This window comes from Schistocerca nitens, chromosome 1 (genome assembly GCF_023898315.1).
Source record: "Schistocerca nitens isolate TAMUIC-IGC-003100 chromosome 1, iqSchNite1.1, whole genome shotgun sequence".
Taxonomy (NCBI): domain Eukaryota; kingdom Metazoa; phylum Arthropoda; class Insecta; order Orthoptera; family Acrididae; genus Schistocerca; species Schistocerca nitens.
Window position 1 is genome coordinate 1,017,567,089 of NC_064614.1, and position 22,159 is coordinate 1,017,589,247.

Here is a 22,159-nt window from a genome sequence, read left to right on the forward strand (position 1 = left end):
CTAGTATCCAAGGAACAGTGATGAACAAAAAAAATGTTTGAAAACTTGGCTATAGTACTGAGTATCTCGTTTATAGCTTTACCCATATCTTTGTGCTTCCTCTGCAAAGTAAGCAGTGGTGATTTTTTCACACTAAAGCTTGTAATCTGCGAAGGGTTTCTCTATTGTCATTTTAAAGGACAGTTGGATGTTAAAATTACTAGGACATGGAAAGGGTAACAAAGGGGAGGATGTCACTAAGAACTGGGTTTAATGTTATAAATCAAAATAAGACAACAATATGATTAAGTTACCTGAAAGAATATTATATTCTTCATCAATTTGTATCAGTTTAAAAGCACTCCTTGCTCTCCACCCTTCAGTTTTTGCCATGCGGTAGTAAATATCTCTCTTGTCTTTTGTTGTTTTCCCCATTTTCTGAAATAATTACAATAAAAAAAAATTACTACATGAATATGAGTGAGATAGGAAAAGCTTTCTTGTTGGAACTAGCTGTTGATGTTATAATTTTAAGGAACGAAGAAATTATGTCATCACAAAAGAGGCAATCTATCCTCAATAGGGGTCTCCTCAGAGCATGTGTTAATTCTTAGAATAAACAGCAGCAGCTCCCTGTACATGAACAAGTAACAATATTTACAATACCTAGTGTAATGCAAGCTTCATCATCAAAGGAAGAAAAACTAAATAAATAATGGTCTAACAACCTATGGTACCTACAAGTCATGAGCTCATGACTGCTATGCACTCCAGCATGTGTCTGTCTACGCATTGATGCCAGTCTGGTCTAATTCAAATCGATTAAACCTTTCAATTAATAAATACAGACATGAGAATAGGACGCTACTCAATGAGTAGTACAGGTGGTGAGCAGAAAACAGAGATGTAGAAAATGATAAATATTAGCTCACCTTTGGAAAAAGGCCATCTCTCTCTCAATCACTCAATCCCTAACTCTCTCTCTCTCTCTCTCTCTCTCTCTCTCTCTCTCTCACACACACACACACACACACACACACACACACACACACACACACACACACACAGAGAGAGAGAGAGAGAGAGAGAGAGAGAGAGAGAGAGAGAGAGAGAGCGCATCATTTTTATGTAACTGTGTGGTGTGCATTGCTTTCTCTGAATAGTGATCTAGACATACATTTTCTCTCTCAGTTTTCCAGTAACATTGTTTTCTGTATGCCGATGCTCAATGTCTCCTTTATGTGATGAGTAGCATTCAATCCCCAAATATATATGTACTAGTATATTCAATCCTGAACTGTTGCTCGTAATAACATCCACCCCCTTGTCAAAATAATTAAAACATTCAATATAAAGGGTGGCCCAAAAATTTGTTAACATTTGAAAATGAATAATTTTGATAGAAAGGTAACACCTGACACACATGCCTGAAATGACATGAGGATCTATTTAAACCAAAAATGAGTGCAAAAACCAGCCAACAGATGGAGCTCAACAGCAACCTGTTAGTGACACTGATTAAGAAATACTTATAAAATGTCATATGATTGGTGCAATGTATGCCAATATATTACTAAACTGCATCATACCTTGCCTGGCTGATAAACATCTGTTGAAAGACATGACTTTTATGCAGGACAGTGCTCCACCTCATAATACTACATGTATGAAAGATATCTTGCGCACATCATTTGGTGAGGATTATGTGATGAGCCGCCACTTCCATCATGCTTGGCTTCCCAGGTCCCCAGACCTCTCAATCCATGTGATTTTTGGTAGTAGGGTTACATGAAGTCACAAGTCTACTGCCATTCTCCGACCTTATTAGGGACGTTAAAAGACAACATTCTTGACAGTTTCTCATCATACCTACCATTATGCTGTACAGTGCTGTTCACTCGACTAGAGGAATTGTTGATGAATGACAGCTGACATGTTAGGCATTAATTATAAAGAGCATACAGTTGTCTTTGCTAAACATCAATTTTATGCTAATTATTGCTTTTATATCCTATGAAGTGCCACCTGTTGGTCATTTTGTGCATTTTGTTTTCATTTCAATAAAACCCTTGCCATTTCAAGCATGTATGTCAATTTTTACCTCTCCCCTGCCTACATTATTCCGTGAAGTATTAATTTTTCAAATAATAACAGACTTTTGGCCACCATGTATTTCTGGTTATTCAAATTATCACTAGCAATATTGCTGAATACTTCATTTAGAAGTGAAACAATATTATCATAGGAAAGTTGCTATTCACCATACAGCGGAGATGCTGAGCCATGCCTCAGCTTCTCCTCTATATGGTAGCAAATTTTCTTTCATAATATTGTTACATTCCACCCTGGATTTTCCATTATTTCATTTAGAAATGATTAATTAATTCACAGACTATCTTTAAACTGCTTCACCTAAACTGAAAGTGTTAAATGAAATGATCACATGGCATTATTGGCCAGAAGGCTGTGTGGCGTGGACTGGGCGGTTTTTTAGGTAGAAGGCCTCGGGAAAGTACGGGGTGGGCTGCAATCTCAAAGGGTGCATGGCAAATACATGACATGCTTGGATCAAGGAACAGTCGGAATTGTAGTTGTAAATTGTTGTAGTTGTGCTGGGAAAGTCCCTGAGCTTCAAGCGCTAATAGAAAGCACAGAAGCTGAAATCTTTATAGGTACAGAAAGCTGGCTAAAGCCTGAAATAAGTTCTGCAGAAATTTTTACGAAGTCTCAGACAGTGTTCAGGAAAGACAGATTAGGCAGAATTTGTGGTGGAGTGTTTGTGTCTGTCAGTAGTGGTTCATCTTGTAGTGAAGTCGAAGTAGATACTCCGTGCGAATTGGTATGGCTGGAGGTTATACTTAACAGCCGAACTAAGTTAATAATTGGCTCCTTCTACCGACCCCCAGACTCCGATGATATAGTTGCTGAACAGTTCAGAGAAAATTTGAGTCTCGTAACAAATAAATACCCCACTCATACGGTTATAGTTGGTGGGGACTTCAACCTTCCCTCGATATGTTGGCAAAAATACTTGTTCAAAACCAGTGGTAGGCAGAAAACATCTTCAGAGATTGTCCTAAATGCTTTCTCCGAAAATTATTTCGAGCAGTTAGTCCACGAACCCACGCAAATTGTAAATGGTTGCGAAAACACACTTGACCTCTTAGCCACAAACAATCCAGAGCTGATAGAGAGCATCATGACTGATACAGGGATTAGTGATCACACGGTCGTTGTAGCTAGGCTCAATACCGTTTCTTCCAAATCCACCAGAAACAAACGCAAAATAATTTTATTTAAAAAAGCGGATAAAGTGTCACTAGAAGCCTTCCTAAGAGACAATCTCCATTCCTTCCGAACTGACTATGCAAATGTAGACGAGATGTGGCTCAAATTCAAAGATATAGTAGCAACAGCAATTGAGAGATTCATACCTCATAAATTGGTAAGAGATGGAACTGATCCCCCGTGGTACACAAAACAGGTCCGAACTCTGTTGCAGAGGCAACGGAAAAAGCATGCGAAGTTCAGAAGAACGCGAAATCCTGAAGATTGGCTAAAATTTACAGACGTGCGAAATTTGGCACGGACTTCAATGCGAGATGCCTTTAATAGGTTCCACAACAAAACATTGTCTCGAAATTTGGTAGAAAATCCGAAGAAATTCTGGTCGTATGTAAAGTACACAAGCGGCAAGACGCAGTCAATACCTTCGCTGCGCAGTGCCGATGGTACTGTTACCGACGACTGTACCGCTAAAGCGGAGTTATTGAACGCAGTTTTCCGAAATTCCTTCACCAGGGAAGATGAATGGAATATTCCAGAATTTGAAACACGAACAGCTGCTAGCATGAGTTTCTTAGAAGTTGATACCTTAGGGGTTGCGAAGCAACTCAAATCGCTTGATACGGGCAAGTCTTCAGGTCCAGATTGTATACCGATTAGGTTCCTTTCAGATTACGCTGATACAATAGCTCCCTACTTAGCACTCATATACAACCGCTCGCTCACCGATAGATCTGTACCTACAGATTGGAAAATTGTGCAGGTCACACCAGTGTTTAAGAAGGGTAGTAGGAGGAATCCATCTAACTACAGACCTATATCATTGACGTTGATTTGCAGTAGGGTTTTGGAGCATATACTGTATTCAAACATTATGAATCACCTCGAAGGGAACGATCTATTGATACGTAATCAGCATGGTTTCAGAAAACATCGTTCTTGTGCAACGCAGCTAGCTCTTTATTCCACGAAGTAATGGCCGCTATCGACAGGGGATCTCAAGTTGATTCCGTATTTCTAGATTTCCGGAAAGCTTTTGACACCGTTCCTCACAAGCGACTTCTAATCAAGCTGCGGGCCTATGGGGTATCGTCTCAGTTGTGCGACTGGATTTGTGATTTCCTGTCAGGAAGGTCACAGTTCGTAGTAATAGACGGCAAATCATCGAGTAAAATTGAAGTGATATCAGGTGTTTCCCAGGGAAGCGTCCTCGGACCTCTGCTGTTCCTGATCTATATAAATGACCTGGGTGACAATCTGAGCAGTTCTCTTAAGTTGTTCGCAGATGATGCTGTAATTTCCCGTCTAGTAAGGTCATCTGAAGACCAGTATCAGTTGCAAAGTGATTTAGAAAAGATTGCTGTATGGTGTGGCAGGTGGCAGTTGACGCTCAATAACGAAAAGTGTGAGGTGATCCACATGAGTTCCAAAAGAAATCCGTTGGAATTCGGTTACTCGATAAATAGTACAATTCTCAAGACTGTCAATTCAACTAAGTACCTGGGTGTTAAAATTACGAACAACTTCAGTTGGAAAGACCACATAGATAATATTGTGGGGAAGGCGAGCCAAAGGTTGCATTTAATTGGCAGGACACTTAGAAGATGCAACAATTCCACTAAAGAGACAGCTTACACTACACTCGTTCGTCCTCTGTTAGAATATTGCTGCACGGTGTGGGATCCTTACCAGGTGGGATTGACGGAGGACATCGAAAGGGTGCAAAAAAGGACAGCTCGTTTTGTATTATCACGTAGTAGGGGAGAGAGTGTGGCAAATATGATACGCGAATTGGGATGGAAGTCATTACAGCAAAGACGTTTTTCGTCGCGGCGGGATCTATTTACGAAATTTCAGTCACCAACTTTCTCTGCCGAATGCGAAAATATTTTGTTGAGCCCAACCTACATAGGTAGGAATGATCATCAAAATAAAATAAGAGAAATCAGAGCTTGAACAGAAAGGTTTAGGTGTTCGTTTTTCCCGCACGCTGTTCGGGAGTGGAATGGTAGAGAGATAGTATGATTGTCGTTCGACGAACCCTCTGCCAAGCACTTAAATGTGAACTGCAGAGTAGTCATGTAGATGTAGATGTAGAAGGCCCTGTCTGGGGACGTTCAGCCTCCAAGGCAAGTCTTTCTATTTAATGCCACTTCATGATTATGTGGGGGTGAATAATGATAACGGTACACACTGCAATGTATTCAACACATTATAAACTCCTCGTAAATTACGGGAAAAAGATGTAGACATGAAGCTCAGAGATCTGAGATATTCTCCAGGCATAACAGAAAACACTCACTTCATAAATTATACGTTAACCGTCCATTTCAAAATTAAACTTTGACAATAGGAACAAGTTTTCTTTGTTGATCGAAACACCTTTTCTTCCCGAACTACTTTCATGATCTGTGCGTATATGTAGACAATCATGTCAGATTTGCATGCTCTCAGTTTCCAGTCAGGTTGCAGTGTCAGTATACTGCAACACAGCTACTGTCACACTAATCATCTTCCAACGAAGTGTCAAGATACTACAGATGACCCTGCATTTGTGCCAGTGGGGAGTGCCACAAAAAAAAGAACCCCCTTAAAGGGCATTCAAGAGAAGAAAAGAAACAGCAGAAAATGGAGGAGACAAGAGACTCACTTTTGTCCAAGACACAAGACCCACTTTTCCTCCTTATGTTAGGCCACTCACTCTAAGATAGCGATGTGACTTGGAAAATGTGACATCAAAACTACCTTCTAACAATTGTTCATGTCAAAATGCTGCAGCATATCAACACTGCCACCCAGCTGTAATTTCATTTATGAAAAGAGCCGCTTGGCTTCATCTAATCTATTGTGGCATCATGTGATGTAATAAGGCCAATGCTTCTGAAGAAGATATTTTTACAAATATCAAAACCATGGTCAAGGGATAATAAACCTTTATTTGCAACTGGTTGGCTGATTTTTCAATCTATTCCAAAAAAAATCATATTTTTAATGTGTGATTCAATCGTAGCTTGAACAGCTTAATAAAATAATACATATGCTACATTACAAATAATAATTTTCACAAAAATCTAACATTAAAAATAGCATGATTGAACTGTGCTCTGCAGCTGCTTAGACAATGAAGTGCCGTTTTTATGACATGTTTCACTTCATTAACGACCTACTCATCACTACAGGTCTACAGAAACAACAGTATTTCTGTTTCCCTTGACACAAGTTTGATAATCCCTCTTAAGGACATTTTCTTAACCCACATCTGAGACTTCTTCCTGTTGAGGACTGGACAGAGAATGTGAAACAGTAAATGAAGACAATGTGTGTCCAACTATTGCTATAACACATATCAAAATCAACATTTCAGGGAGGCGGGAAGTCCAATATCACACTCTAGCCATCAGCTGCTACAGGACATGTATATAAAAAAACATTTGAGGCACTGAGAATCACAAGGGCCTGAAGCACACTATCAGTGATACTGAGTTAGTAGAATGTATACATATTTCTAATATCTGTTGATTTTATGGTAAACCAGTTTTATCTGTGTTGTACGCCCAGTGTACGTATAACCACTCACCAATTTCTCTGATTTCACTTCTGTATGGGCCCAAAGAACAAAGAATAATTTTGTTGTTCTGGTCTGCTTAATTGTTATCTAGGTTTGCCAATGTAAAACTGCTTCAGCTTCCTCACCTGAAGGTTGGTATCTAGTTACTCAGCAAGCCAGACTAGCTACACCTTTTACAATCTGGAAAATGGATGATGAGGATGTCAGAGCTTTAAAGTGTGTTAACAACCTCACTGCCAAATCAAAAGTTAATGTACACAGTAACATTGTAGATTCCAGAAATTTTACAATGATGAAGTTTTCAACAGATTGCTGGGAACTGTTGTTTAATGTTTCATATTCTCCTTTGAGGTCATGGGAACCCACCATTTTCTCAATGTCACACTTTAGGATGCCACAATTTGTCATTTTCCCATTGTTTGTAGGTGTCTTGAAAAATCTAGTGCCCAAATACATAGATAGACCATATCAATCTTGAAACCAAAGACTTTACAATATTGCTGGACTCATGCCTGAACTGAACAGAGTTTTATCCGAACTTCCCAAGCCACAGAATGTGTTTCATGATAGTCAAGACAATGACAAATATGAAGTGTTGGAATTGGTCATAATTTATGTGGTGCATATAGTATCTGTGTGCTCTGATTCTAGTTTCACATTTATTATAAACTTCAAAAACTGTCAGAAAGACACTAGCCTACTGTCACCTTCATTATTCAGCCATGTTTCAGCCTACCACACAGTCATTGATCTCTGTTAACTGCTTGCAACAGGCAGATCAGTCACTCGACGAAACTGTATGCTTACTATATGGGAAAATAACAGAAGACGAAACCAAAAAATTAACAGTAAATATGCATACCATGGAACGAACAAATGACAAGGAAGCAACACAGAAGACAGTATCACCACAATATACGAAAATAACTGTAGAAGAAACCAAAATGTAACAGTAAATATGCCTTTAGTCGAACGAACAAATGGCAGGGAATCAGCACAGAAGACAATATCACCATGCACAAAGACTGAGGAGGAAGCCATACCAGAGTGGACAGAAGTTAAAAACAACAGATCATGACGAAGCACCAGGCAGAAGTTTGCATCCAAACAACATATGAATGATTTTTTATGGCCCAAACCACTGCAGAAGAAAACAACCAAGAAGAAGTCCAGGACTCCCAGGAGGTGAAAATCAGGTCATAAATGAAAAGATTTGAGCCTACTCTTCAAAGAAGTAACCAAGCAAGAAACATACCTCTCACAGGACTGAATAATTCTTTAACTCTCCTATATCATAAAGTACAGGACTTAACCAGTAAGTTATATGAGCTAGGGGTCCTTTTAAATGGTTCACTGAAGGATATTTCTATCTTGCATATAACTAAACACAGGCTACATGAACTATAAAAATGTGCAGTTGGGATTTGAGACTTCCAGTTGGTCAGCAGCTTTTGGAGGGAAACATACAGAGGGGGTGGAACATGTATATATAAGAACAGGTAATAAATCAAAGGAAATTAGATTTAAAAATGTCTGCTGTATTGAAAAAGATTTTGAATATGTTTATGTGAACTAACAGATAGTAAAATTACAATTGCATGTTTATATAGGTCCCCACCTGGCAATTTTGAAGTATTCTCTGAAATTTTGGAAAATCTTCTGAACTATCTGAATAGTGAGTCAAAATATATAATTGTGCTTGGGGATTTCAATGGTAATTTCAAGGACAACTGTAAAAATGGGGGCAAAAAGTTGTTAATCTACTAAAAACATACAATATGGGCATGTGTGTAGAAGATACCACCAGACACAGCAGAAAAAGTGAAATTACTATAGACCAAATATTCATTGACAAATCAAAATGTGGCTTTAAATCTGAGGTACTGGATACAGGTTTCTCTGATCATCAAGCAATTAAATTGACTTTAGAGAAATCTCATAAGAAAAGTGACAATAGGAGATATATTGAGAGAAGATAAATAATTAATGATGACAGCATTAGGGTCTTTAATCTAATGTTAAAAAATGTAAGTTGGGACTTGGAAAGCAATACTTCTGTAGATATAAAATTCAACAAGTTCTTGTCAAATTATAAATAGGCTACTGCTACGGTATTAACAAAAAATCAAATTCGTGGATAACAAGTGAAATCAAAGAGTCATCAGAAAATCTTAGAATGCTATATAAGTGTGCAAAGCAAAATAATATCTTGAAACCATATGTCAAGTGTTATAGGAAAAACCACAGGGAAGCTATAATTGCTGCAAAAAGGAAGCACAATGATTCATATATCAGAAAGAGTAACAACAAAATGAAATCTATGTGAAAAGTTATTAATAATCATCCAGGCAAACATGAAAGTGCAAGTAATACAATCACCATAAAACACAAAAATTAAATTGTTGATGATCCACTTCTAACAGCTAATATATTTCATGATCATTATATTAATGTAGCCCAAAATATGACCACTAAATATAATCCAAAGATAAAGGTACCAACTCCAATAAATGAAAGAAAATGTACCTATATACCGTAACACCCAAAGAAGTACAAACAGCTATCAGCAAACTAATGAGTAAAATGACCTGTGGATTTGATGGTATCCCTGACAAAATTGTTAAATATAGTACCGTGAATGTTGCCTCTCAAATTGTGGACATAATCAAAGACTCCTTTGAAACTGGTGTGTTTCCAAGTAAACTTAAGCAGTCAACAGTAACACCAGTTTACAAAAGTGGTGACAAGTCTGACATTAAAACTTTCAGTCCTCTATCATTATTATCTGTGTTTTCGAGTATAATTGAAAGAATAATGTATGGCAGATTGCTAGACTTCCAAAACCAAAATAAAATTCTTGTAAATCCACCAACTGGTTTCAGAAAAGGCAAATCTACACAAACAGCTCTCTTCAGTTTCCTAAAACTTGTCTACAAAGCTATTGAGGACAAGGAACTGATCTGTGGGTTGTTTTTGGACCTTTCCAAAGCGTTTGATCTTATAAGTCATAATCTACTGCTCTTAAAACTGTATAGGTCTAATTATGGTGTCCGTGGTATTTCCTAAGAGTGGTTGAAGTCATATTTAACTGATAGGAAACAAAGAGTACAAATTTCTAAGGATGGAAGTGTGTACCATTCTGAATATAAAAAAGTTAATTATGGGGTGGCCCAGAGCTCGGTATTATTTGCTGATGGTACCAGCTCCATTATAAAATGGAAGAATGATTATGAGATGCAGCAAAAAATTAACAAAACTGCAGAAGTGGCAGAAAAATGGTTTAAAGATAACTGTCTAGTTGTCAATGAAAAGAAAACTGTGTGGATGAACTCCAGCCATATAAGGAACAAAATAGGAGCAGTGTAAAATTCTCATCCTTGAATAGCCAAATTCAGCAAAAGAATCACATACATTTTTACGATTATAGGTGGAATTTTGCTCAAATCTGTAGGTCTACTTCATAACTCTAAACTAAAATTCATAATTATCAACCACACTTTTATAAAACTAGACTTCTTTCATCCATGTATGTAGGCTATGTATGTAATTATGCACCTAGGTTTTGTGCTGTATGTTACTATGCCCAGTTAACTAAAGTACTGGCATTTAATAGTTTTAGTAAAATCAACCAATGGGTTTCACAAGCTTTTCTTCTACCTGTACGCAAGCAGAATAATGTTTCTGTTATAAAGATGTGTTGATACCAATGTTAAGCTTTGGTACATGATGTAAATTTGTAATATTTTATACTGTTCTGTTCAATATCATGAATGTGATAATACATGCGCTAAATAAATAAATACACTAGCCTAATCCGAAAATTTTATAAATTAATATTAATAATAATAATCTTAAATACTACTTAAAACTGGGCACATTTTTTTCATAGAAATGTAGGATGTTGATTGTTGAGTCTTTGTTAAAAGAAGTAAGTCAAATCTATAAGACTGGTGGTTTGCTTATAAACTTGATTTTTACAAGGGACCGGGCTAGGTGTATACGATCGTCATCTTGACGATAGTTTTACCTGGCTGATGAGCAAGAAATTGTAGTAAGTAGAGATCCACAGGATGATAGTTTTGAACACCACTGCACTTTACTGGACGTTGTTTTACAAGAAGAGGTGAAGAATTCGAGTTTAAAGTCCCACCCTCAAGGTAGCCGTTACAGAAAAGGCACCCGAAGGAAACCCCAAAAATAGAAAGGGATATTTGAGTCTACTATTTTGTTGACAATAATGTCAGGACATCCCATGCCAGTACAACGTGTAAATATCAACATCCAATTACATAGGTTGTTACTTAAACGACGCTGTATACGAACGCTCTCGAGTTATGCAAGCTTGTGCTGACATGCAAATAAAAGCCCAGCAAATAACGAAAACCACACACTCCAACTTCTTCCGGGAACAAACATATTAAACTATGCAATCGAAATTAATTTCCTACCTACCACCAATTCTTCGCTATCCTAAACAGACACTGTATAGTGTACACAATAACAACAACATGTGTTCAAAGCTTGCCCCAGACAGGCTATCCTAGTATCCTATTCTTCGACCATAGATACTATCATTATGGAAGCTGTCACGCGCAAACGTCTTATAATTGTAATCACAATATCGATTATAATTGTCTTCTACATGCAACAAAGCTGAAACCACAGCAATTTGCTCTGTTGTGTTGTTACTGGTGGGATCAGCCTGTGTCGATGATCCCAATTTCGAGTTCATACTTCATAGTCAACTCTGGAGAGACTGTAAGACTTTGGATGCACATATAGAGTGACAGTTGACGCACGTGAGTTTGTTTGTAAACATTAATTACTGTATTTGTATACTTGCATCGAAATTTAATTGAATGCCTCATATTGTTTTCTGCCACGAATCATACGTTGTACGGCGCTCGAGTGTTTTTGTTGCGGATAATAGTTGATGTTCGTATCCTGATGGCTTTCGGATATTTGAAGAAATGGGTTGAATCTACCGACACTAGGCGCTGACTTTTATCCGTGACGTGTTGATTTATTTGGGGAGACTCACGGGAAATCCTCGTTGGCCTCTTGTTAGAAAGAAAACACTGACAGTTTTTATTTTTTGCATGCAATGTTTTTTGCGGTTAGGTTATAGCGTCTGCTAGTATTTCATGTCGATGAATTGTTCATGACCCCCTTTTCAGTAACGTCATATTCAAGAACTTAAAAAATTAAAAAACTATTTAATTACTTGTATTTAATTAACATACTAAATTTTACTTAGTTAGCCTTCCACAACTTTAAAAGCGCCATCACATTTGTTAAAGGCAACTATGTACTGTCTCAAGAATTTATTTTATTAATATTGTGCCTCAACATCTCTTGATATGCAAGAAACACAGCTAAATAACATTTACACTTCCACATAAAAGAAAACTTTTAACTTGATATAGAATCGTAATGACTGAAATAAAACTTACTACATTTTGGAAGCATGCCTTAATTTATAGTTCTTCACTAATTTCTCAGGTCTTTTCTCTCCAAAATTATTTCGTACTGTTGACCAAATAAGCCCATAGGTGGAGAAGTTCCTCCTAATGGATGCAGTGCTGCACTAAATAGTTATCAGAATGGGTTAGTGTTTTGAATAGTGTAATCATAGGAATTGAAACGGAACTGTTTAATCATCAGTACGAAAAAATCCAACAACAATAAAATACAATTTTATTCACCGGGTTGGTTTAAAAAAAAAATACCCAGGTTTTCCTCAATCCCGGTCTACTGTGCTTATCACTTCATAGAGAACAAAAATAGTCTAGAGTGCTGCAGCTGCTATGGGATCTAGCTTGCTCAGTGGGTTGAGCTGTGTCAAGGGTAGGACTGATGTGATCTAACAATATTTTTGTAAAAACTTTGTACAAAACACTGATTAGACTTATGGCGCAATAGTTTTTTTTTATGTTTTGGATGCGTCCTTTTTTTGCAGTGCAGTATTAGTATTGCTGTGTTCCATGAGGCTGGGATTGTTGCACTTTCAATAGAGTAGGCAAAGAGTTTTGACAGGTGCTCATACATTTCCCAACAGTAAACTTCCGAATACCAACAGACAACTCACCATAATCAGCAGCTGTGCTCTTTCCAAGATGTCAGTAGTATATTTGACTTCTGTAGGAAGTATGTCTGAAACTTTGGTGCATGACAGCACAAGTAATGTTGTAATTAGGTTTGTACCTACACCTGCACTATGTTTGTGTATCATATGATGCAGCTTCAAGGCTGGCACTTGACTGTAGCAAATTTAAAGCTTAGCAACATATGTATGAGCTTTAGTATCCACCCATGAATGTGTTACTGGTCAAAACAATGGAGGCAGTCTTACACATTCGGAGAAATTACCGATCAGGAAATTAACTGTTATACACTCTCAGCATGATGTGATAAGCTGATAAACAAAATGTTCAATTTTGCGATGTTATACCAGTCGTTGCTGAATCCTCAAATACACACTACTTTTGGCTGAGATGTTTTCAGCACTAACCAAGCATTAAAATCTAATCTTGTTTTAAATAAAAACACAAGAAAGAACTGGGAGCCAATTAGTAAGAGCATTGATGGCGGCGATGAGGTCACACATGATCAAATCCCTATTGTCGTCAGTAAGAGAACTAGCAAAGGTTCCCCTGCATAAAAAGTGTCTTGGTTAGCTTAGAGTTTTATGCAGTGGGATGGTACACAGAAGATAGAATGTCCAGCACTGGAGGGCACACTAACAAGTAACAGGAAAATAAGAATTGTAAGGACAAGTACTAAAGAACTTTACACAGAACCATCAATTCTCTGTTAAAGTATCCTACTATTAAAACTAAAGTACAGCAGAATCTTACATCTCCCAAAGAAATAGAAAAAAATCATAAAATTACTTAAAAGCTCTGGATGTTCTGGACATGATGGAATATCAATAGGATTCTAAAATCATATGCAGGCTTAATCAGTCACATATTATGCCATTTATGTAACCAGTCAATGAAAACTGGGACATTTCCAGGCAGACTGAAACATGCAATAGTGATGCCCATCCACAAAAGTGGGGCAAGGAATGTACCTTCCAATTATTGGCCCATCTTTTGGCTGCCTGTGTTCTTAAAGGTGTCTGAGAGAGTAGTTTTTGATAGGATTTATGGCCATATGACACAAAATGGCTTACTGACATTTGCACAGTTTGCATTTCATAAGGGATTATCCACAGCGAGAGCTATATTGAGCCTAACGGATGAAACTCTAGGTGAATCAAATCTCTGAAGGTGTCCAATTTTTTGTTACCTTGCTAAAGCTTTCGACTGTGTGGATCATAACACATTGCTAAAAAAGCTTCCACACTAAGGTGTCAAAGACAAACCTTTAAAGTGGCTACAATCTTTTCTACACAACAAGAAGCAAAGAGTTATCACAATGGAGGCAGGTGTAACAGTAAACTCAGACTGGGGAAACATAAAATACTGAATCCCCCAGGGCTTGATCCTTGGGCCACTGATTTTTCTGATCTATATTAATGATCTACCATTTACAATTAATGACAGAGCAAAAATAGTCATATTTGTGGATGACACGAATATTCTGACCAAGGGTCCCCAACTCTGCAGTGCAGGACACAGTGCTGACAGTCACTAACTGATCACCTGCCACCCTACCTAAAACCTCTTTCCTCATTACCTTAGCCTGCTTCATCCTGACTCACAACTTCTTCACTTTCGAAGGCCAGACATACCAACAATTAAAGGGAACAGGCATGGGTACCACGATGGCCCCCTCGTACGCCAACCTGTTTATGGGTTGCTTAGAGGAAGCCTTCTTGGTTACTCAGGCCTGCCAACCCACAGTTTGGTACAGATTTATTGATGACATCTTCATGATCTGGACTCACAGTGAAGAAGAACTCCAGAATTTCCTCTCCAACCTCAACTCCGTTGGTTCCATCAGATTCACCTGGTCCTACTCCAAATCCCATGCCACTTTCCTTGACGTTGACCTCCATATGTCCAATGGCCAGCTTCATACATCCGTCCACATCAAACGCACCAACAAGCAACAGTACCTCCATTATGACAGCTGCCACCCATTCCACATCAAACAGTCCCTTCCCTACAGCCTAGGTCTTCGTGGCAAACGAATCTGCTCCAGTCCGGAATCCCTGAACCATTACACCAACAACCTGAAAACAGCTTTCGCATCCCGCAACTACCCTCCCGACCTGATACAGAAGCAAATTACCAGAGCCACTTCCTCATCCCCTCAAACCCAGAATCCCCCACAGAAGAACCCCAAAAGTGCCCCACTTGTGACAGGCTACTTTCCGGGACTGGATCAGACTCTGAATGTGGCTTCCTCAAATCCTACCCTGAAATGAGATCCATCCTTCAGGAAATCCTTCCCACTCCACCAAGAGTGTCTTTCCACCGTCCACCTAACCTTCGTAACCTCTTGGTTCATCCCTATGAAATCCCCAAACCACCTTCCCTACCCTCTGGCTCCTACCCTTCTAACTGCCCCCGGTGTAAAACCTGTCCCATACACCCTCCCACCACCACCTACTCGAGTCCTGTAACCCGGAAGGTGTACACGATCAAAGGCAGAGCCATGTGTGAAAGCACCCACGTGATTTACCAACTGACCTGCCTACACTGTGAGGCTTTCTATGTGGGAATGACCAGCAACAAACTGTCCATTCGCATGAATGGACACAGACAGACAGTGTTTGTTGGTAATGAGGATCACCCTGTGACTAAACATGCCTTGGTGCACGGCCAGCACATCTTGGCACAGTGTTACACTGTCCGGGTTATCTGGATACTTCCCACTAACACCAACCTGTCAGAACTCCGGAGATGGGAACTTGCCCTTCAGTATATCCTCTCTTCGCGTTACCCACCAGGCCTCAACCTCCGCTAATTTCAAGTTGCCGCCGCTCATACTTCACCTGTCATTCAACAACATCTTTGCCTCTGTACTTCTGCCTCGACTGACATCTCTGCCCAAACTCTTTCCCTTTACAAATGTCTGCTTGTGTCTGTGTACGTGCAGATAGATATGTGTGTGTGTGCGAGTGTATACCTGTCCTTTTTTCCCCCCTAAGGTAAGTCTTTCCCCTCCCGGGATTGGAATGACTCCTTACCCTCTCCCTTAAAACCCACATCCTTTCGTCTTTCCCTCTCCTTCCCTCTTTCCTGATGAAGCAACCGTTGGTTGCGAAAGCTAGAATTTTGTGTGTATGTTTGTGTTTGTTTGTGTGTCTATCAACATGCCAGCACTTTCGTTTGGTAAGTTACATCATCTTTGTTTTTAGATATAAATTATTTAATTGGAAAGATAAAATATCTACTCACGAAGTGGTGGCAGAACGCACATATAAAAGACTGCTGTGACTGGCAAGCTTTTGGAGCCAATGGCTCCTTTGTCAGGCAGAAGGGTTGAAGGGAAAGGTGGAAGAGTGAAGGAAAGGGACTGGAGAGGTCTAAGAAAAGAGGTAGATTGTGGGAAAATCACCCAGAACCGCAGGTCAGGGGAGACTTATGTATGGGATGAGAAGTAAAAACAAAGAGTCTTTCTTTCTCATTCCATACGGTAAGTCTCACCTGACCCGCATCTCTGGGTGGCTTTCCCAAAATCTACCCCTTTTCCTACATCTCCCTAGTCCTTTTCCTTCACCCTTCTTCCTTCCTCTTCAACCCTTCTGCCTGAAGAAGGAGCCACTGGCTCCGAAAGCTCACCAATCTCAAAGTCTTTTGTGTGTGTTCTGCCGGCGCTTGGTGAGTGAATATTTCTGCAGCTTCTTTCAGACTGTACTTCATTATAGTTAACTGCATCATGTTCAAAAAGTCTGAGGTTACTAATTAATACTGTTTGCAAGGTCATTTATATACAACATGAACAACGAAGTTCCCAACACACTTCCCAGGGACACACTCAGAGCTACGTCTGCATCGAAGATAACATGCTTTGTCTTCCCTACCAAAAAGTCCTCAATCCAGTCACAAATTTCACTTGATACACTGTACAATCAAACTTTTGACCAGAAGCTCAAGTGCAGTACTGAGTCAAATGCTTTTCAGAAACGAAGAAATACTGTATCTGTCTGACTCCCTTGATGTAAATCTTTCATTATGTCATGTGAGAAAAGTGCAAGTTGGGATTCACATGATCAGTGTTTTCAGAATCCATGCTGGTTGGCATTCTATTCAAGATACCTTAATATGTTTGAATTCAAAATATGTTCTAGAAGATTCTATAACAAATCGATGTAAATGACGTTGGACAGTAGTTTTGTGGATCACTGCTACTTTCCTTCTTGTAGACGGGTGTTATCTGTGGTTTTTTCCAGCTGACGGACACGTTTTTTGGTCAGGTGCTCTACGATAGATTATAGTCAGAAGAGGAGCTAACTAGCTGCAACTTCAATATAGAATCTGATAGGAATTCCATGGGGCCCGGGAGCTTTGTTCAATTTTAAAGATTCCAGCTGTCTCTCAATACCACTGACACTAATACTGATTTCACTCTTCTTTTCAGTGGTATGAGGATCAAATTATAGCAATTCTCCTGAGTTTTCCTTTATAAAGGAACATTTAAGAACAAAGTTAAGCATTTCAGCTTTTGCATTGCTACCCTTGATTTCTGTTCCTGTCTCATTTGCTGGAGACTGGACACTAACTTTGGTGCCACTTAAAGCCTTTACATATGACCAGAATGTCTTCGGATTTTCTGAAATATCATTTGCCAATATTCTGTTGTGATATCTATTGAAGGCTTCATGCATTTCCCTCTTGACAGCCAAACAAGTTTCATTCAGCAGTCCCTGTCTATAGTCCTGTGCTTTGTTTTACACCTGTTATGTAATAGCCTCTGTTTCTTTAGAAGTTTCTTTACAGGGACTATACCATTGAGGGTTCCTCCCGTTATAAACTGTTCTACTGGATACATATTTGTGCATTGCATAGTCAGTTATCCTCTACATGCGCCTGCCCTGTGTCAAAAGTTCCAAGTTCCTCACTGATATAGACACTACTGATTTTTTATCTACTTAACTGGACATATATATCTTTCTGCTTGTTTTAGTTGTCCTTTGTACATTGGTAATCATTGTTGCCACAGTCGCATCATACTCATTGATGCCAATTTCTATTTAAGAGGTTAGGTCTATTTGTTGCCATTAGATCCAGTATATTTCCATCATAAATGGGGTTCCAAATAATCTGCTCTTGGTAGTTTTCAGAGAAGGCATGTAGTAATATTTTACAGTATGTCTTATCGCGCCCACCACTAACAAAACTGTAATTTTCCCAATTGATTGTAGGATGATTAAAGTCACCACTGATGATTACAGTATGATTGGGAAACTTAAGTACAAGCAAACTGAGGTTTTCTGTAAACTTTTCGGTTACATCAGGAGAAGAGTCTGTTTTGTGATAGCAGGATCCTATTACAATTTTATGACCATCCCTGATACTAAGTCTTGCCCAAAAAAACTCACATGCAGCTTCAGTTTCTATTTCAGTGGATTTGAGTTCCTTTTTCCAACAAATACACCACCTCCATTTACATTAAACTATCCTTTCAATATACACTTAAATTTTCCCCAAACATCTCACTGGTATTAGTTCATATTTCAACCAGCTTTCTGCACCTAGTACTTAGTGAGCTTCACAGCAACACTTTGAACTCTGGCTCATTGTTGTGAATGCTTCAGCAGTTAACCACTAGGATTTTAATACTGTCACCTGAGGAAGGCATTTCTTTTGATCTTACACCAATATTTTTGGGTTTACTACATGGTTATCTGGATTGTATGGAGAGTCGCCTAATCTAAAAAACCTTTGTGTGCATCCCACGCAGTCAGCTACCTGGCTAGTGCACACCTTATCCGTGTAGGGACACCTTACAGTTCTCATTCTGCCAATAACATTGTCAGTAGAGGGAGAAGGAGCAGACACTGTTTCAGAGTACCCAGTTGCCCTCCAGGTGCGAAAGTACCCCACAGCCAGGAGAATCAGCAATGATCAGTGGCATGGGGATCCAAAAATCAATGGAAATTTGTATTGTGTATCAGCAGGGAATGTGATCTGTAACTGAAAAAGTATCATAGTAATCCCTCTACTGGCAAAAGATTCAGATTAGTTCCCCATTCAGATCTCTTGAGAGGGCAGTGCCAAGATGGAGGTGACTATGAGAAAATACTTGGAAAAAAAATAAACAGCAAAAAGGTTGCATTCTTCGAGTCAAGGCATGGAGTAGTGTGAGACTAGAAAATATAAAAATGGAAATGCTTAGGCAGAAACTAGATGTAGTAAAGGTCAGTGAAATATGAAAGAAAAGAATAAAAATGTATGGTTGGACAAATACAGGATAATATCAACAAATGCAGAAAATGATATAATGGGACTAGGATTTGATATGAACAGGAAGGAAGGACAAAAAGTTACTTAGTGGAAACAGATGTGATAGGGTTGTTCTGATCAGAATAAAAATCAAACCAGTGCCAATAATTATAGTTTAGGTATACATGTCAATGTCAGAAACACAAGACGATGAGACAAAGGGTTTATAGGAAGACAAATATGTAATTCAGCATTTAAAGGGAAATTAAAATCTGATAATCAAGGGGGATTGGAACACTATAATAGGAGGGAGACAGACTTATAAGAGAACGTGCACTTAGCAACAGGAACAAAAGAGGAGAAAGATTCCTTGAGTTCTGCAATAAGTATTAGTTGGTAATAGAAAATACACTATTCAAAAATCACAAGAGGAGGAGAGGTACTTTGACACTGGATTACCAGCTGGATTACATCATGGCGACACAGATATTCCAAAATCAAATATTAGATTGTAAGGCATACCTAGAAGCAGATGCGCTTAAGATAATCTTCAAGAAGCTTTACGATACAATGAAGTAGGACACAGAAATACTGAGAAATGATGTTCATCCTGAGGTAATGGATAATAGTAATAATTCCCTGTATCAACAGCAAGTTGCAAGTCTTTCAACTGAACACCATCTCAGTGACACATATTTCTAACCTACCCCAATAATCCTGCCAGAGAAGAGGAACTTGCAGTTTAATGTGAAATCTGAACGGTATATTATTCGTAGCAAATCTTCTCATTATTGAGAGATGAAATCTGTGTTGAAGGTGGACTGAAATATTGTATGGTCCAACTGGGATTTGACCCTGCTACCTCTGGGTTACCAGACATGTGCTTTACTACTAGATTACCAGGCCTGACAGGCGACATATACTTCAGTAATGAATACCTTAGTAGATAGTTCAGCTGAGGAGGAAAAGAAATTCTGGTTAACAGAAGGATTACTTCAATTGATCACACACAAGAAAGGAATTTTAAAATGTTCAGGAAAAGAGAAAAAATTCAGCAGTATACATTGTTTATGAATAAAATCAATAGGAAGTGCAGGGAAGCTAAGTGAAACGACTGTAGGAAAAATATGAAGAAATCAAAAAGGAAATGGTCATCAGGTGGACTGATTTAGCTTATAAAAAGTAAAAATAATTTTAGGTGATTTTAAAATGATGGACATTAACTTTAAAAATGTAAAAGAAATTCTAATGTTCAACACAGAGAAAAAAAAGGTAAGTGGAACGAGTACAGTGGGAGCCTCTACGAAGGAGTGGCACTGCCTGATAATGTGATGGAAGATGAAATGGTTTTTAGCATGGAGGACATAGAGTCAGAGCTTAATAAAGCTTTTGAAGACTGGTGATCAAACAATGCAGAAGGAACATATAAAATTCCAGTGGAATTTTTTAAATCAGTAGGGGAAGTGGCAACCAAATGATTATTGAAATCAGAGAGAACTGCTACACAATGAACATTACAGGCATTGCATCTAGACATGCATATGTATGTCTGACCATTTGGAGATATTTTGTATAAGTTAACTCTGATGAAGGCAATGTTTAGAAGCTCAGCAACATTTCCAATCCCTGTTTATATGCCTGCTGACCACTCAATGCCCCAACTATGCACCTACTTCCTTTATTTGTAGTCTGCCTGTAATTTATAATACCACATTACATTGTACAGTGCTGTAGACAGAATCACTCTGCTGCGGAGTATGCACTGGTATGAACCTTCCTGGCAGATTGAAACTGTTTGCCAGACCGAGACTCAAACTCAGGACCTTTGTCTTCTGCAGCCAAGTACACTATTGACTGAGCTAAACAAGCATGATTCTCAGCCTCACAGCTTTACTTCTGCCAGCACCTTGTCTCCTATCTTCCAAACTTCACAGAAGCTCTCGTGCGAAACTTGCAAGTGTAGAACTCCTAGAAGAAAAGATATTGTGGAGATATGGCTTAGCCACAGCCTCGGAAAATTTCCATAATGAAATTTTCACTCTGATCTTGGCTTGTTCTTTTTAATATATGATTTGATTGCTTCTAATTGAGCTAGTTTACATTTTAGTTTTTTGCTAATTTGTTAATGTATTAACTTACTTTGCTGTAGTTTATATTAAGGGTAACATGTTGGTGTCGTTATCTGAACATCCCCTCTGCCATCTGGATGCAAGGTACTCTGCTGATTTGGTTACAAATTGATTTTTCAACACAAGTGTGTGTGTGTGTGTGTGTGTGTGTGTGAGAGAGAGAGAGAGAGAGAGAGAGAGAGAGAGAGAGAGAGAGATAGCTTGATAGTGGTTAAAGAGAGAAAATAAATATGGTATGTGATATAATCAGAATTATCCAGTGTTGTCTATGTGGTTTCCTAGACTTACAGTTGCTTGAGAGTCTGTATGATGACTTTGATTATTGCACTATGGGATCCTACAGCATTGATGGATTGCACTCTACACAATAAAGCTGCAGAGATCCAAGACATCTTTCCCTCATTTAGTAACTGACCAAAGACTAGTCAAGGGTAAGGAGGCCCCAAGAGGTAGTGTCTTTTATTTGAGTATGCCTGGCTTAGCTAACATGAATTTTGAAAAGGACTTGTTAATGATATCTGTCATATCGCAGCTCAGTTGAAAATATGAATTGTCTTAGCCAATCACGTTTATTATATTATACATTCTGCTATACATTTCAGGGGCTTATACCTCACTCCACAAGTGGATTTATGTTAATCGATGTGGTATGGGCTGTATTGAATGTACAATTTTTGGGTAATGTATAATGACTGAAAGACAGTGTCACGAGTTTCCTATAATTTGTTCATACATCATGCGTATTAATGTCTACCTGGTGATGGTGGTATGATTCTGTGAAAGATGCAGTGAAAATACAGAGTGAACATTAATAAAACCCAAAAACTGCAGGGACGATTTCCTGACTGAAGATGGGG

At 38.6% G+C, this 22,159-nt stretch overlaps 2 protein-coding genes across 7 annotated transcripts in view; one reads left to right on the top strand and one right to left on the bottom strand.

The window, feature by feature from the left end:
- LOC126196252 (putative tRNA (cytidine(32)/guanosine(34)-2'-O)-methyltransferase) overlaps positions 1-11,826 on the bottom strand; it is a 74,626-nt gene extending 62,800 nt beyond the window's left edge. For 2 of the 6 annotated variants that reach the window (XR_007538793.1, XM_049934549.1), the window contains exons 1-2: positions 11,285-11,437; positions 294-417 (exon numbers count right to left, since the gene is read on the bottom strand). Coding sequence is in view for 5 of the 6 variants with exons in the window: in XM_049934549.1 (XP_049790506.1) it covers positions 294-414 (121 nt within the window). In the remaining variant the exon portion in view is untranslated. Of the gene's footprint in view, positions 1-293; positions 418-6,841; positions 6,954-10,859; positions 11,230-11,280; positions 11,438-11,675 lie in introns of those variants that run through there. The other 4 variants (XM_049934552.1, XM_049934550.1, XM_049934551.1 and 1 more) reach the window with 4 other exon arrangements.
- LOC126196235 (putative tRNA (cytidine(32)/guanosine(34)-2'-O)-methyltransferase) overlaps positions 11,489-22,159 on the top strand; it is a 61,043-nt gene continuing 50,372 nt past the window's right edge. Inside the window, exon 1 of the mRNA XM_049934548.1 lies at positions 11,489-11,631. The gene's annotated coding sequence lies outside the window, so the exon portion shown is untranslated. The remainder of the gene's footprint in view (positions 11,632-22,159) is intronic.